The sequence below is a fragment of the Camellia sinensis genome, chromosome 1, assembly GCF_055761805.1.
Source record: "Camellia sinensis isolate YWXY chromosome 1, ASM5576180v1, whole genome shotgun sequence".
NCBI classification, from domain to species: Eukaryota; Viridiplantae; Streptophyta; class Magnoliopsida; order Ericales; family Theaceae; genus Camellia; species Camellia sinensis.
This window is the reverse complement of record NC_138961.1, coordinates 72097651-72116346: the sequence shown is the minus strand read 5'-3', so window position 1 is coordinate 72116346 and position 18696 is coordinate 72097651. Positions and strand designations below refer to the sequence as shown.

Sequence of the window (18696 nt, the reverse complement as noted above, 5' to 3'; positions counted from 1 at the left end):
GTCCGAAGGTAGCACACACCCTACTTTGGCAAGAAAGATTCCTCTGGAAGATAACCGAGTCTACCAAGCTTCTACCAACAGAAGTAAAGACTGTCTCTCAGAAGTCCGAGCAGAAACAAGGCTGTTCCTCGGAAGTCCGAGCAGAAACAAGGCTGTCCCTCGGGAGTCCGAGTGGATGCGCACTTCTACTTCGGCAGCTAATGGAAGCAAAGGCTATCCCTCGGGAGTTCGAGCAGGAGACAAGGCTCTCCCTCAGAAGTCTAAGCAGAAACAAGGCTATCCCTCGGAAGTCCGAGTGGATGCGCACTTCTATTTCGATAGCTAATGGAAGCAAAGGCTATCCCTCGGGAGTTCGAGCAGGAGACAAGGCTCTCCCTCAGAAGTCTAAGCAGAAACAAGTCTATCTCTCGGAAGTCCGAGTGGAAGTATACTTCTATTATGTCAAGAAAACTCCCTTCAGGTTGGTAACTGAGTCTACTATTTCTCTTTCTTCTTTGAGGGGCAACAAAAATTGAAAACTGTTTCAAGCAACATAACACCATGAAGATATACAATGTAGAGAAAATAACTTCTAATGGAGATACATAATATGGAGGAAATAAATTTCTTCATGACATAAGAAAGATAGAACTTCTTGGACAATGTAGTAAATGCAAACTGTAAATGTCATAGATAGACTTCTTCTACGGAATGTTGAAATTTGCCCCTAGAGTTGCAAGATCATTTGGAAAGCTTTCACCAGCTGCTCGGGTTGTGGCCATCATGCACCATCATAAATAGTACACCATCTTGCCTCCTTCTCGAACTTTCATCACCTTCCGAGGAATAGGCGGACTTTCTGGTCTAGACATTGCCTGCTTACTTGACTCTGCCATCAGCTCCTTGTCATCTTTGATATCCTCCCAACGAGGAATTTTGACCCCTCGAGGCTTAGAGGTGGTGGGAACTTCTTCGACAGCCAGTTCGGTGAAGTAGATGGCATCAGAATAATGAGCTTCATGGATCTCGAAAGGCCTTTCTGTAGCCTGAATTGTCACCGTCTTCTTTCCCCATTTTGCCTTAACACACTGATGATAACTCGATGGTACAGCCCCATATCTATGCATCCAGGTCCTCCCTAGAATGATGTGATAATTTGTCTCAGAATCGATAATATGGAACTTGGTGGCCGAGCGAATCTCTCCAACGGCTAAATCAACTGTTACGCATCCGATAGTAACTCTCCTTTCTCCACCGAAGCCAGTGATGACTATCGGTTGCTTCACAAAGCGTTCTTCAGAGATTCCGGCCTTTTCTAGAGTAGCGCGAGTCATAATGTTGATAGAGGCTCCACTATCTAGAAAGGCCCTTTTGAACTCAACCCCGTTAATAAAAGCAGTCACATAAAGCGGGCGATTGTGAGAAAAAGGATACTTCCGATCAACCTCGGAGAAAGTAATGGCACTAGACTGCTCTTTTGCCTTCCTCGGGATAGATCCCTCAGTCGACATGCATCCCTCATGGTGTGCCTCGGCTATATTAATGATAGACTTGGTGATTTCTGTTCTTGCCTCCTTGGAAAGTCCAAACTGGTCAAAGAACTGCTTGAACTTTACACAGTCTTGCAAGGTTTTGGCATAGTGATCCGGATCTTTTTCCACTCTTGGAGGCTCGTAGTTAACCATCTCCTCGGTCTCTTCAAAATAAGATGCCACATAAACATGGTGTCCTCCTCTTCCGTAGTACTCTTCTCCTCCTTCTGGATCAAAGGGATCTTCGCCATGAGTCATAAATGTTCTGCCCTCTGGATCAAGAGCACTTCTATAGTAAACTTGCTCACCCTCTGACTCGAGGATGTCGTCCAAATAACAATCATCGTCATCGAGGTTGGCGATAGCCTCAATCATCGGGCCTTCATAAGCTATCATAGCAACATTCTTGCCCTTGTCTCGGTGTTGAGGATATGGTTGTTCTCGGATGTCTTGAGTCCCTTGCTTTTTGAACCTCAATTCGTCTGCCTCGACTTTATCTCTGAAGATTTTTCTGAGAGTCCAACACTTCTCTGTCGGATGTTTCAATGTACGATGGTAGACACAGAATTCAGGGCTCTCACGGTCTTTCTTTGATGGCATTTCTTCAACATAAGGCAATTTTAGCTCTCCGTCAGCCACCCATTCCTTAACTAGAGCTTTCACTTCCTCGATTCCACATGGATAAGAAACATTCCCCTTTTCACCATTATATTGCTTTCTCTTCTGGCCTCTATGACCTCCTCCTTGTGAATTTCGGGTATCTGGGGCAGAGGCAGCAGCAACAATAGGTCCACGAGACGATTTGAAACTAGTCTTGTAACTGGCCTTAAATCCGGACTCCTGATCATGAGGAATGCTAATGTTCCGAGCTGCTTCTATTAATGCCGAGAAGGTGGGTAGCTTGTGATTAACTAAAAACATTTTGTATCTGCTCAATGCCCCTTCTAGACAGATTTGAACCAGATAACTCTCCTCGACTGCTTCATGACAATCTACGGCCTTGTCCTGAAACCTTTTGACGTAGTCAAGGATGTCTTCACTTTCTCGTTGCTTCTCTTTACACAATGTAAGTGTGGTCACCCTCTCCGCCACTTGAAAGAACTTGGAGTGGAATTTGTTAACCATTTCCTCCCAATTTCGGACAGAGTTTGGGGCCAAATTAACATACCAACTATATGCTCGGTCGGTGAGGGACTTAGAGAATTCTCTCAGTCGGAGGACGTGGTTTGAACCATGAATACCTAGAGTCTCGATGAATCGCACAACATGTTCTCGGGCATTTCCTTGTTTGCCGTCGAACTTGATGAACTTCGGCACTGTATACCCCTCAGGGTATGGATAGCTCAGTATCTCAATGGGGTAAGGCGGCTTGACGTCTGGATCAGGCAAAGAGGGTAAGGTCCTCTTGCCCCGTTCGAGATCGAACATGGCCTGTACATCGGCGAGAGTGAGAAACTGTTGAGGGAGAGAGTTTGATGGTGGTATTCCCGGGACTTGGCTTATGTACCCGAAGACTGAGCTAGGGGCGTCTTGGCCATTCTGGTGCTGCGAATTCATCATTGGTGAGGACATTTGACGATACTGGCCATCAGCGCCTATAGACAAGCCAGTCGGTGATGGGATATTGAATTGAGGCCCATAGAGTCCACCGCACGGCGCCGCTATACCGGGTTGTGCTTGCAGATTTGTTGTTGGCACCAAAGGAGGCCCGCTTGGTGCTTGGGTAACATTCACTGGTGGCGTAACAAGATTAGGTACGGGCATAGCTCCCTTTTGCGTCATCATGCTTCTTATGTTTTCCTGGACACCAGCAGTCGTTGGAGTGTCGTTCATTACACCAGAAACTCCCCTAGTCACCATTGGATCTTGGCTTGGCACGCCATGGAGACCGGGTATGGGCAAACTGCTGCCGCCTACTGTGGTTTGAGCATGTGTTACTGTGGCCGTGTTGCCATGAGCCATAGGCTGATTGGGGCCTACTTCTCCTTGGATTTGATTTTGCGCTCCGGCGGGAATAACTCCACCACCAGTTTGATTTCCGTTTGGCGCCGGTGCAAAGTTAGAACTCATCACCAACATGGTGTGAGTGAGATTCTGAAGAGTGGTAAGAATCTCTTGCTGAGTATTCTGAAGTCCTTGAATGGCTTCAAGCAAAAGTGGTTGATCTGAAGTCATGGTTCTGTCATCACCACCATTAGAGGATCCTTGTTGGTGAACTTCATCTTCTCCCGCCATCCTTGTTGGAGTTGTGTGGATTCCAGATCTCGTTGAGACCATTAACCAATCCGCCTCCCCAGCAGAGTCGCCAAAATGTAGGAGAGGGTTCAAGAAAGGAGTTGAGAAATTCGAATTCTCTGGAATATGATAAGAGGCTTAGATTCTTCAATAATCTCAACTTAGGAACACAACAACAAAGGAGATGATGGAGATAAGAGATTGGGTGAAGAAGAAGGCAAAATGGCTAGAGAATAGAATAATGGCAAGGCTCTCCCATTGATCTCCCACTTTCACTCTCAAGGTTGATAATGGAGAAGGGAAATTAGTTCTTTCCCAAGAGTTAAAAATCTCCAAAATCCATCCCTTGTAAAGCTATGGGTGGGTGCTATTTATAGGCACCTCATGATGTAGGATGGAGCCCATGTGCAAGGCACATGGGGGATATTCTCTCTAACCACCTTGTCCGAGGGGGTGACCTCTCCGAGGAGGTGACTTCTCCGAGGAGGTGACCTCTCCGAGGAGGTGACTTCTCCGAGGATGAGAAAACCCCGAAGAGGAGATCACTCCCTCGGCGAACCCTTCTTCTTAGCCACACCTAACCAATGATCCCCAATCATCCCAAAGGGTCAGGGGTAGTCCCAGAGGACGTCCTGCCGCAAAATATTGCCGAGTCTCATGGACCCCCCGTGGTCGTGCCACCTCGACCCGGGTATAGGCTAGTTTAACCGAAGAGTGAATTTATCTCCACTCACCGTCCTCGGGATCGGGTCCTTTGTTCGAACTCCATTACGCCCATGGTTCTGGTGCGTAGATCCCGGAAAGCTCCGAGCCCGCAAGTGTTCTGGGACTCATTAACGGAGTGACTTCTAGATTGCGTCTGAATCCGTTCGAAGCCAAGTATTTCGGACCTCTAGGTTCGTGGATCCGAACCCTTTCGAGTCCGAGTGCCTCGGATCTCTAGGCTTGCCTAATACCCTTTCGAGTTCCGGGCCTGAGTAAGTCTCTAGGTTCGTGGATCCGAACCCTTTCGAGGCTTAGAGCCATTTAGCCTGTTTGATGGTGATAAATTTGGGCCCACCAATCTTGGACTATTGGGCCTAATTAATTTAATGGACTCAAATTAGCCCCTCTTACAAGGGTGAAGGCTTCGTTGAGGTGAACACAAATACAGCCGATAGCAGGCTAATGGAGTCTTGAGAATGTATGTATTGGCTAAGTAGAATTTAGAAGGCAAGTGTAGTAGTAAGGTTTACCGTGCAAGTGCACTTGCTGAGGTTCAAGCTGAGAAGGTAAATGTAGCGGCAAACACTCCTGCAGCAACTACACTTGCTGAAGCTCAAAAAGGAGTTGTAGCGCCAAACACTCCCGTCGCAACTACACTTGCTGAGGCACCAAAAGATAGTTGCAAAGGTAAACAGATAGTACATAGTACATGCAGAGGGACATGTGGCACATTCATCCCGGTGGCTCAAGGTAGAATATTCTGTGTGATCCTTAGAGACACCTGTCTTCTCTCTATTTAGCCGTTTGGTGTTCTCTTGGTACTAAGGAAAAAGCCTATAAATAGGACCCATTTCTCAAGGTTCAACAAGAGAAATTTTGGTGATTTGGGAGAGATGCTGACCATTTGTGCAGTACCATACATTTCTTCTTGAGCTACTTGTTCCACCCTTACCCAGTTGCACACTCTCAAACTCCCAGACAGTTGTTGATGCTCATTCTCCAGCTACTTCCACCATTGTTGGACCATTAACATAGTTTTGCCTCTCTAATCACCTTCCTAACCTCGAACCCCCCTACAGGCTCATGATCACACATCCATATAAATTATTGTATATTTATAAGAGATCATCACTGTATATTTTTATATGTGTAATTAAGGGTATCTCCAATGGTTCACCATTTTTTTCATCAAATCTGAGTAAAAAAAAATGACGAGTTCCTCAATCTAATATGAACTACTCCAACAGTTTACTGTAACTTTCCTCAAATCTAAGTGGATGTCCAGGGGGATAATCGACTGGCCAATCGGAAAGTGAAAATGAATTTTCTAAATTTAATCCATATGTGCATATTGCTCAACCAAAACCAAGTTCTTGAACCATGAAAAACCCAACTAGTTCAATCATTTTCTTGTTTCTCTGTGTGTGTGTGTGTGTGTGTATATGTGTGTCCTCTTTTCTGTATATCAGTCTCTCTAGTGTTGGGTCTACCTTTTTCTTGAGCTTTTGATACACCATCTCTGTGTCTCTCTACTTTTGCTACAGAGAGGACATATGAATTGGTTTCCTTGGTGTAGACAATCGAACCACACAACTAAGAAGAAAAGAAAGAAGAATTTGGGGAAGGGGTTTTGTAGTAGAATTCATAGTCCTTTTTCCAATCAAATTACACAAACATCTAGCTCTAGGTGCCTGTGTACATTGTAAATGAAAGGCAAAATTAAAAATAAAGATAAAAATAAAAATAAATAAGAAAAAACCATCATTGCTCTGTCTTGTGCAAATACTTGGCCAAGTCTTTCGAACTGTTCATCTTTCTCAACATATAACAGTTGTAGGTGGCTTCAAATGGTGTTTTTTTTTTTTTTTTTTTCTTTTGAATTATTTGTCATCACTATTCTTGGCTTCAAATGGAGCTTCTGTATACAGATTATTATGAGTTTGATCTTATTGTTAATAATCTTGATAGGATCAAAGTCTGATAGTGGTGGTGGTGTTAGGAAGGCTGGTGTTTTCGATTATTGTATCAGTAGATGTGGGTGGGGTTTATCTTCTGTTTTCGCTCTCTTGTTTTGCTTGGGTTGGTTTCTCATCAACCTGTAGTTTGCCTGCATATGATTGTGCTACATTTATGGTGTCAACCTAGTTGGGATTTCTTATTGTAGCTATGATGCTTGTAGCCTTCCCCTTTCTTTATTGCTGATTGTATGAGTTGTCTCTTCTTTTCATCAATAAAGCTTATCTTTGCCCATCAAATTTTATTTATTTATTTTTTTATAGCCCATCAGTTTCAATTCAAGATTGCAGGAACCTCTTTATTATGGTTAAAGAGGTGGTCAACTGGAGGGTCGATCTCTGTGTGTAAAATTTTCACAAAATTTTGCTTAAGGTGGTCATCCGGTCAGATGTCCGGTGGGTCCACACTCAACGGCTATACATAATAAATTGCTGAAAGGTGCAAGACGTCCTCAGTTTGGTTAAAATTTTGGGCGGTTCTCAATTTGATATCATTTTGATAAAACCGTTAGAGTTAAAAAAATGTGTACTTTTTCACCAAATTCAAATTTGGTTATACATCAGATAAACCGTTGGTGATGGCCTAATAGGCCAATCTTTAAAAATGCAAATGTTGATTATTTATTTTATGGCGTGGGACTCTTTTGTGTGTGTGTGCGCGTGTGTGTATTATATTTCTTTCTCATTTGGGGAGTGAGGTTTAAAGTCAAAAAATTTAAAAATTATTATAAGTTATCATAATACTCTCTTTATTTTTTGCACATTTTTTCATAAAATTAAAAAATTAATTAAAACAGTCAATTTCTAAATAGGGCCTAATATTATTTTATTATGGGGAGTCTTGTTTTGTTCACACATCTTATTTAAGTGGTGTCTTTTGTGTATCATCCATGAACAAAATTAGTTCGATCTGATATTTGTAATATTTTCATTTGATTGTTTATGTCTTTGAAAAAACGGACGACAAATATATTTGTTAAAATAGACTATTCATTGTGCAAATTTGTTTAAAATAGGGGAATTTGTGATACTAATTGCGACTTATGATTTTGAAAATTACACCTCTCTTCAAATTTGTAATCGCATAACAAATTATCCTTTCATCAATATGTCAATTAATAGTTTTTAATAAATTTTGATAAAGAAATATTTGTAATTTCCGAAACCATTGAAGGTAATTCACATTTTAAACAAGGGGAATTTGTTTTGAGATCTCTGATATTAAGATTTTATAAGATAAATGACATACAATATTTTCATAGTAGTTAAGGTCCCTCAACATTTTCACAGAGAAAATTCGACTCAGAGAAATTTCGTCTGACTTAGAAAAATTTTGCCTGACTCAGAGAAATTTTGGCCCCAACTCAGAGAAATTTCTCTTTTCTGTATGAAAATTGAAATTTCTCTGAATCAGACAAAATTTCTCTGACTCAAATAAAATTTTTCTAAATCAATTTTTTTCTGTAAAAATGTTAAGGGACCTTACCTGATAAAAAAAAAATTAGACCTCTCCTACTACACAAAATTAGAGAGATATTTTACTAATTTTTCCTTTGAACAAATATCAGATAATATATTTATAATTTACCCTTTTATCCACAGGAGAATAAAAATAGTAAGTTAAATGACACGAGATAGTCCACCAACAAACAATTTGTTTACTACAACTTTGATAAAGAGTTCTAGTAGAGCTGCTCTAATAGCAGCTCTACTGAGCTGGCACACCAAACAAACAAAAACACACACACACACACACACACAAAACACAAGAAGAAAAAAGATAAATTAATGCTATTTTAGAGCACTTCTTTTAGAGCTCTAAAATATTTTTCTTGTTTACTATATACTGAAGACCAAACTTCATAAAAAATTTTTGAAAGCAAACAAAATTACAGTAGGCCCAACTAAGATAAATTTGCAATATTCTCAATATAAAAGGATAAAAATGTAATTTAAGACAAAGCTAACATGATACAGATAAATTTGCAATATTCTCAATATAAAAAGGACAAAAATGTAATTTAACACAAAGCTAACATACAATCATTTGTTGAGGACAATTTAGGTAAAATAAAAAATGCACAATTTCACTATTTCAAAATGGAAGAGATTTTTGTGAAAAATTCTATAAATCTCAAATTTTCTAACAAATAAATGATAAAATATTCTCACTCATATGAGATATTTGATCATTTATTTGTTAGAAAATTTAATATTCCTAATATTATTCAATTTCTATAATTGTAGTATATATATACACACACACGGATTTCACACATTCACACTCTCTAAGGAATGTGTTTAGAAGTATAAATGAATGTAATTGTGAAATCACTCATGTTTTTTTAACTTTATTTTTTCTTTACCAGCTAAATACTACTTGAAATAATAAATTACGTAATTTAAAAGCAAAAATGAGTGGAACTTACAAGCGCCACTCCGTCCGCCATTGGCCATGTTTGGTACAGCTTATAAGCAGCTTAAATCAGCTTTTACCGTAAAATAAGTCATTTTGGAGAGTTTGGTTGAGCTTATGAGAGATAGATTGTAACTTAAATTAATTGATTTTGAGCTAAAAGTTGTAAGCTGCCTCAGAGGTGCTTTTTTTTTTGAGCTTATGCGCGCAGCTAGTTATAGAAGGACGAAATGACTTAAATGCCCCTTCAAAAATACAGAAATTACCAAAATACCACTATATAAACTTGACATTCAAACACTGTTCACGTCCAGAGAGAGAAAGAGAGCGTGAGAGGCAATTTCTAGGGACTATTTTCGACTAAGATTTCAAGCTGTTCTCTCTCTATCTCTCTGCCTCTCTCTCTCTCCGGCATTGGTTCGTCGCTATCGCGATCTGTCTCTGTCTCTGAACCATCGCAATCTGTCCCTCTCTCGCCATCGCTCTCTCTCTCTCTCTCTCTTTGTGCCTCCGTCGTCGTCCCCCATCCCCCTTCGCGATCAACCGTGCGAGGCGATCTCAAACCCTAGCGCCGGTTCATCGCAGCTGTACCTGCCGGAGCTAGGGTTTCAGGTTGTGTGTGTGTGTGTGGAGGTTTTTAGTATTTTTTTAATCAAATAATAGTAATAATAATAATAATAATAATAATAATAATAATAATAATAATAATAATAATAAAGCATTTTAGCAATGAATGAGATAAATTTTATATTAATTGAAAAAATGAAAATAAGCCATTAATTGACACTAATTAATTAATTGAAAAAATGAAATAATTTTGTACTAATTGATTTATAATGAAAAAATGGAAATAATAATTTATATGAAAAAATGAAAATAAGCCATTAATTGACACTGATTAATTTATAATGAAAAACTGAAATAATTTTATACCAATTGATTTATAATGAAAAATTAGAAATAATAATTTATAATAAAAAAATGAAAATAAGCCATTAATTGACACTAATTAATTTATAATGAAAAAATGAAATAATTTTATGCTAATTGATTTATAATGAAAAAACGGAAATAATAATCTATATGAAAAAAATGAAAATAAGTCATTAATTAAAACTAATTAATTTATATTGAAAAAATGAAATAATTTTATACTAATTGATTTATAATGAAAAAATAGAAATAATAATATATATGAAAAGATGAAAATAAGCCATTAATTGACACTAATTAATTTACAATAAAAAAATGAAATACTTTTATACTAATTGATTTATAATGTAAAATTGAAAATAATAATTTATAATGAAAAAATAAAAATAGGTCATTAATTGACACTAATTAATTTATAATAAAAAATTAAAATAATTTGATACTAATTGATTTATAATGAAAAAATGAAAATAATAATTTATGTAATACTAATTATATTAACTTTTATTAAAGAAATAATTTTTTTTTTAAATTAAAATTGAAAAAAATGACAGAATAATCATTTTTATATTATATAAGGATAAAAAAGATAATTACACATTAAAAAGTTATTTTATAACTAATCGTTTAAATTCATAATCTCACAATTATATCAAACAGATTAACAATTTATATTTACAATTATAAATTATAATCTATTAAAATATAATTTGTAATTACTTCTCTACGGCTCTACTAAACAGACCATTGACAAAGACAACAGCAACAGCAACAGCAACACACCTCCACTCTCAAGAAAATTTATTGGTTGGTTTAAAGTGCAGCATTATCATATTACACATCAATTACACTTTATCATATTTTTTTATATGAATAATGTTAGGTATTCTAAATAATTTACTAAATATTTTATCAAATTTTGTGAAAGTTACACACATGTAAATTTGTGTGTAACGTTACACATGTAAAAAATTTAATAAAATATTTAATAAATTATTTAAAATTTATAGCATTACTCTTTTTATATTTTTTTAATCATTCTACACAGTACACTCCGTGACGATTTTCAATACCAACAAACAACTTTTCCGTTACAAACATTGAGAAATTAATTACCTTTACTTTATTGTGAAATTGGCAAATGCTCTGCCGCGTGGCAATCAAACATTGAGTAACATATCCTCCATCAGCTTTCCGATCATGTTGAATGAAGATCCACCCTCCACCAACGCCTTCTTGCTCTTCTCTCCAATCTCTTTCACCTTTTCTCTCACATCACTGTCACTTACCATCACACAACTCACCGCTCTTTCTATCTCATCGGCCATCACAAGGTCACCAACGTCACCGCCAAATCCACCGCCGCGATAGTCCAACCTCATCTCCACTGCCACTCCCAACTCCCTCACCATCGTGAACGCGTTGAGCTGTTGTTCAGAGTACATTGGCCACGTCACCAAAGGCACACCGTTCCACAAGCTCTCCATGATCGAGTTCCATCCGCAGTGCGATACGAACCCTCCGATCGCTTTGTGGGCCAGTACCTCCGCCTGTGGGGCCCACCCACACACCATCCCCTTCCCTCTGGTCCGTTCGATGAACCCATCTGGCAACATTTCCTCCGGATTCTCAGCTTTTCCTTGTGTTGTTGTCGTTGGTGGTACACGAATGGACCACAAGAACCCATGCGCACTGCGCTCCAGCGCTTGAGCTATCTCTCTGAGTTGGGGTGCACCGAATATCCCCATGCTGCCGAAGCACAGGAACACCACCGACAATGGATCTTGATCATCCAGCCATTTCATTATGTTGTTGTTCTTACTGTGGGACCATGGGGAACCTAGCTTGTTCTGGGCCTCACCCTTCGCATCAATCAGCGGTCCGACGGTGTAGATTGGAGGGGTTTGATCGTCGCAAAATGAGCTAATAGCATGGGATTCCAACTCCAGTAATGTATTTACTATTATGCCCTTGGTGTCCCTAAGCCTTTTTCCAAGCTTGAGAAGAGCAGCGTAACCACCGTCCTTGTTGAACACTGCGGAGGGCAAAACTCGTGGAGGAACTGGGTTGATAAAACCCGGAATCAAAAACTCAGGATCCGATTCGCTGAACTCGGTGCTGACCCTGTCATGGCGAGTTGGGATGTATAGCCCGAGGCCAAGACACGCAGCACCGGAGGTCAAGAATAGATAAGAAGGAAGACCGAATTCGTTGCCAACGTCAATCATGGAAAGGCAAAGGAAGTCGAGGACTAACCCAACGAGTCGGGGCGAGTTAGGGTGAGAGTGAGTCGACCCGATGAGGTTACCGAGGACGTCTTTGATGTGGGGTTTGAAACTTTCTATGTAAAGAGTGAGATAGTTTTCATGGGAATTGGAGAGTTCGAGTGAGTTGGGTGGATGGAGTTGAGGGAGGTCAATGAGTTGGATGAGTGGGTAGGAGGCGGAGAATGAGTTGGTGTAGGAGTCAATGCTTGGGTGGCTGGAGGGTGGTTTGATGACAAGGATGGTGATGGAGAATCGATCATCTCGATCGATAAGGCGCTTCGCGAACTCTACAATTGAGACAAGGTGACCGATCCCTGGACATGGATGAACACAAGCCCTGCTTTCTTCATCTCAGATGTAGATTTCTTTTGACTTTGTGTCTCTCTTGCTCCCTTCCTTCCTTCAATGCTCTTTGGCTCATGATGATCACACATCCATATACATTATCGTTATATAAATAAATAAATAAAAAATTGTTTTTCCTTTTGGATAAGTAATATATAATTCTGCTGAGCAATGCTATAGACCACTAATTTACCATCACTAATATCACCACTAGTGAGGTGTTAATTGAAAAAAAAAAGAAAAAAAAAAAAACAAGGCACAAAACACATGTGGCACATTAGAGCTACCACTAATTAGTGGTCTAAAGCATTTTTGAATTCTGATATCTAGTGGTTGTTTGATTTTAGCCGTTGATGTTATATAAAAGTGTTAGGCTCTGTTTGGTTTAGATTTCAAAGTATAATTTCATCACTGATTTGAGTATGGTATTTGATTACAGTTTTTAAATTATAATTTTACACCAGTTTCTCAAAACTCATTTTAAACCATAATCATTACTTTTCAAAACTCATAACCAAACACACAACTCAAAACTCTTTTCAAAACTCAAAAACAATTAATTTTTATTCTAAATATTTTTTATTTTTTTATTTTAAATATTTTATTTTATTTTATAGGAAATTTTTTAATGTTTTAATTTTCATAAAAATATTTTAATATTTTAATTTTAATACTTTGATATTTTAATTGCAAATATTTTGATTTTCGGAATATTTTTAATATTTTGATTTTCGGATATTTTTAATATTTTGTTTTTCAGAATATTTTTAATATTTTAATTTTCTAAATATTTTTAATATTTTAATTTTCTAAATAATTTTAAAATATTTTTAATGTTTATACAGGCCTAAAAAATTAATTGACATAAAATAATTGACATAGAAGTTATTTGAAAAAAAGATTATTCAAAAAAATTACTTTAAAACAATTAATTAAAAAAATATATTTTTTTATTTGAGTATTTTAAAAATAGTTTAGTTATGACTGTTGATCAAAAATACGAATATCGAGTTATGAGTTGTGTTTTGATTATCAATTATAGGTTGAATTAAGTTTTGAAAATTATTTTAAAAACTCATCTGGAAACAAATTTTCTTATTTCACATGCCACATTAAACTTTCAAAACTCAATTCCACATACAATTCAAAACTCAATTCAACACTCTATTTAAAAACAATAATCAAACAAATTTTCTACACTCAAATCATAATTCCACAACTTACAAACTCAAAATACAACTTATACTATCAAATCATATTTATAAAACTTTATCAAACGTAACCTTAATTTTTTCTGAAATTTTTTACCCTTTTTCTCTTAAAAATTTTAACAATACACGATCCTCTCTCTTACAAAAAAAGGATGTGGATTCTTGTGGTTTAAATAGAATGGTATTATTTGAGTGTGTAAGGCTTACCATGAGTTCCGTTTCTATAATTCGAATTGTTTATCTTGTCAATAGATTGGCCGCCTCAGCACCATTTCTATAATTTGCCTTGTTCATCTTGTCAAAGGACTAGTTGCCTGAGCAGGCACTATAAGAAATTTTATTTTTGACGACTAAATTTTTTTTTTTTTTAGAAGAAACATAGCATAGAAGTTCCATTAATCTGCCAAACATTGTCTTACAGCAGTTGTAAGGTAATGAGCAGCTTGGACAACATCCCTCTCTACCTTTTCTAATACAACATAATCAAAATGTTTACTATAGTACAAAATATCAGTTAAAATAGATTGAAGATGCCAATCGTTGTCTTGATCATGATTTTGTAGTAGCAGTACTAAGACTAGGCAATCTGATTGTAGAAGAAGACTCTTGATGCCCCGCTTGTATGCCCAATTTTGTAGTAGCAGTACTAAGACTAGGCAATCTGATTGTAGAAGAAGACTCTTGATGCCCAACGCAGGGCCTGGAACACTGTAGCAGCTTCCGTTTGCTGTGGGGAAAGCATTGGTGGCGCTAAAATAGCTTCCTCATTGACCAGCTGATTACCTTCATCAAAACATACCCAGGCCAAACCAGTCCGTTCGTCGACCGAGAGCCGAGACCCGTCTACGACGATGTGCTTTCGTTGAAAATCTGCAGTGGTTGATGAAAGTTTGCGGAAAAATAATTTATTTTAAAAAACATTTTTTTAAAGAAACACCACTTGATTATACAATCTAAAATACCTTCTCCAAGTGAGTTGTTGATAATACCTCACCAAGCGATCCAAGTGTCTCGCCTCAAAAGTGATTCACCTTGCACCCTCTTTGATTTATTTTTTTTGTGTATATATTTTCTACAGACCTTAAAAATTCTGATGGCCATTTTTTTTTGTATCAAATACATCTGATATATATACACAACACATGATAGAGTTTGCATGTAGGTGGGATCTTTAGGGATCTCTATCTTTTAGTTGTAGGGATAAAATAAAAGATGTATCTTTTATTTTAAATATACAGGATACAACTTATCCAATTTTTCATTAATTATCTTTTATACAGATAATATAGAACTTCCACTAATTGCAATAATGTCCATCAACACATTACAATTAAACCCCTAAAAGTAGAGAATTACAAGTGAGGCCCTTTCTTACAATTAATCACAAATTTCCTTCCACCAAACTATATTCCACATGAGCTATTAGGCATGGACAAATTTATCACTATCAAAAGCCCTAACTCATGTAACCGAATTCTAAATTTTTCCTTCTTCTAATTGGACCCTAAAAGCATTTTCCAAAAATAGTGTTTGTACAATTATATATGTATAAAATATTTTTATGAAACAGTAACCGGCCGGTTTTCTTTTGGTCCAATGTTAATAGGAAAAATTGTTTGAATATACTTTCTCACTTGAGAATGTTGGATTCCATGTTAAGCACCTATATAAATTAATTATCACTCACATAACCCAACATGTCCGTGTATAGCCTTTGATTCAGCGTCACCGATTGACAATGTCAAAGTTAAATGAATAGATAATTAATTTATACAAGCCTCTCAGGTCAAAGGAAAATAAGTGTATTGTAATAGAACTACCTTTTAAACTGATACTGATCATTCCATAGGTATTCTTAAAACCGATCCTGTTCAGTGCATGTACTTATTGCATAACACCCACCTATTTGCTTAAGGTCGCTACCTCAATGATGGAGTTAATCATTCTATCATATATCAGCAAAACAAGTGTAGGCCATAGTAGTGCGACGCCCAATCAACACCCATAGCCTAGAACATTAATTGGGTCTACAAGGCACCGAAAAATCAAAACTCCCGGCTTTTGGTTCATTAACCATTAGCATGTTTTTCTACAATGTTACCCAAGGGACCTTATGTTCACATCATATGTGACATTAAATATAACATTACCCATAATAACATACAAAATGCAAAATATAAAATGCCAAGCAATTTATATAATCAATTAATAAAGTCAATAAATTGGTTTTTGAAGGCACAAATGCTAACATTCTCCCACTTGCACTCAAAACCAATTACACATGTATTTAATACCATTCTGTTTTAAATAATTTCAAAAATTATATAAAAAGTATTCTCCCCACGATTTGATCGAAGACCTTTGATACTTTTTCCAAGTTGCTACGTAATTCCTTGAACTTTTCAAAGGATTCAGACTTATGTTTCATTAGGTACAAATAATCATACCTAGAATAATCATCGGTGAATGTAATGAAATGGTAAAAATCACCTCTTGCTATGTGATTTATTGGACCACAAACATTTGTGTGTATTAATTCCAAAACTTCTGTGGCTCTTATTCCTTTTCCCATAAATGGAATTTTAGACATTTTTCCTTGCAAGCAGGGCTCACAAATTGGATAGGGCTCAATTTTCAAAAAAAAAAAAATCTAAAGGTTCATCATTGACCAATCTATTTAGATGTTCTAAATTGATATGGCCGAGTTTCAAGTGCCACGTGTAAGTTTGATTAACATCTCTTTTTCTTTTAAGGGGTAACATACCAGTGGATGTATCATTCTCAACACAATAAATGGAGTTATCAATAGAACTAATAAAGTAAAGACCTTCTATTAAAATGCCAAAAGCCACAAATTTATTATTGTGCTTAATAACAACTTTTTGAAGAAAAGGAAAAACAATATCCCAACGAAAATAACTTTGAAATAGAAATTAAATTTCTACGAATGTCTGGCATAAATAGACAATCTTCTAAAACTAGAGTTCTATTAAATGATAATTCCAAATAAAAAAAAAATCCTATGGAAACTACAGCAGCTGTTGCACTTGTTCCCAAGTTTATTAGCATCTCCCCTTCATTAAGCCTTCTGGTCTCCTTGAACCCCTGCAACATATTGCAAATATGTGAGGTCGCACCAGAGTCTACACACCAAGCTTTAGGAGGACCAATCAATAAATTGGTTTCAATAACAAACAGATTCAACATACCTTCTGAAGGTTTGTCCTTTTTCAGTGTTGCCACTGACAGCAGTTTCTCTTCCAATGGCCAAGCTTTCCACAATGGAAACAATTTCCTTTGCTTTTCTTCTTATCTATGCCCTTTTTAAAAACACCTAGTGTTTTTTCAGAGAACTTGGAGTCCATTGGTTTCTTATTAAAATTGTTCTTGCCCTTAGGCTTGAATTTTCTAGGACTTTCCTTTTCACCCATCATTACAGTGGGTTGGCTCTTTTTAATAAGATCTTCTGCTACTTGCAACATATTGAGCAGCTCTGATGGTGCAACAATCAACTTATTCATATTGTAATTCAAAATAAACTGATTATAAGAATCTGGTAAAGATGAAAGTATCGCATCAATTTTAGTTTCACCATCAATATCTGCACCCAAAGTTTCCAGAATGTTAATGAAAGATATCATTTTTAGAACATGTTCCTGTACTGGAGTACCTTCCACCATTTTAGTGGACATCAAACCTTTCATGGCTGTTTGGCGTGCACTTCTGCTTTGTTCTCCAAACATTTCTTTCAAGTTAACCATCATGTCTTTTGTAGTAGGAACACCCTCATGCTGCTTTTGCAACACATTGGTCATTGAGGCCAATATGTAGCATTTTGCAACATCATCTGCCTCATGCTACTTCCTAACAGCCTCACGTTGTTCATCAGTGGCATCCGCCTCAGGAAGTGCAGGTGGATCAGTGGTTAGGACATGGTTCAATTTTTCAGCAGTGAGGACAATTGTTAAATTTCTCTTCCAGTCCACATAGTTTGATCCAGTCAAACGATTATCATCAAGAATTTTGGACAAAAGATTAAAGTTGTTCATTTTTAACTGCATATGCTAAAAATTAAAACATTTCTATTCTTGTGAATGGTTCGCCAACTGATGAATTCTCTCCTAGCAAAGGATTAAGGCAAGGAAATCCTTTTTCCCCTTTCCTTTTTAATATTGCAGCTGAGGGCCTCAATCTGCTGTTGGTACGAGCAAAAGAGATGGGGCTAATCAAGGGTGTTACAGTGGGCCAATCAGAGTTTCAAGTAACCCACTTACAATTTGTTGATGATACCTTACTTTTTTGTGAAGCAGAGGAGGCAAAGTTGGTGACTATTAAAAGAATTCTTCGGTGCTTCGAGATTATTTCAGGCTTGAAAATAAGTTTCCATAAGAGTGTGCTATGTGGTATAGGAATTGATGAAACTCTTGGCCAAGCTTTTGCAACCAAACTCAACTGTAAGTGCCAAAAACTACCAATGAAATATTTAGGGCTACCTCTTGGGCTAACACTAAAAGAAGCAAGTTGTGGCAACCTGTAGTGGATAAAATAAAGTCAAAATTGGCCCTTTGGAAAAGAAAGTTGCTCTCTTTTGCTGGTAGAGTAACCCTGATAAAATTTGTCATGTCCAATCTCCCATGTTATTACCTATCTTTATTCAAATTGCCTGAGGGTGTGGTGAAAACTATTGATAGATTGCAAGCAACCTTTTTGTGGGGAAGCTCTGAACAAAAGAGGAAAGTGCATCTTGTGAAGTGGAAGTCTGTCACAACCAGCAAGGAGCAATGAGAATTAGGGATTGTGAATTTGAGGGAAATGAATACCAGTTTATTCATGAAATGGTGGTGGAGATATGGAGTGGAGGAAAAGGCATTATGGAGGCAGGTTATAAATAGTAGGTATGGAGTGGTAGGAGGGGGGTGGATACCTAATCTTGACACTCCTGGGAGGGTGTCAAATATGTGGAAAGGAATTCTCACAAGAGTAAAGGTTAATCCAGATTGACATGCTTTTTTCCTCTCTAGTATAGAAATTCATTTGGGTAATGGAAAGAGAGTGCAC

General features: G+C 37.1%; 1 protein-coding gene across 1 annotated transcript; it reads right to left on the bottom strand.

The window, feature by feature from the left end:
* Positions 1-10604: 10604 nt before the first annotated feature.
* LOC114272995 (UDP-glycosyltransferase 71K1) lies at positions 10605-12447 on the bottom strand. The gene is given in 2 exon segments (XM_028214738.2): positions 10605-12408; positions 12411-12447. Coding segments are annotated over 2 exon segments (1455 nt in total). The 5' UTR covers positions 12433-12447; the 3' UTR covers positions 10605-10975.
* Between the last annotated feature and the right edge of the window lie 6249 nt (positions 12448-18696).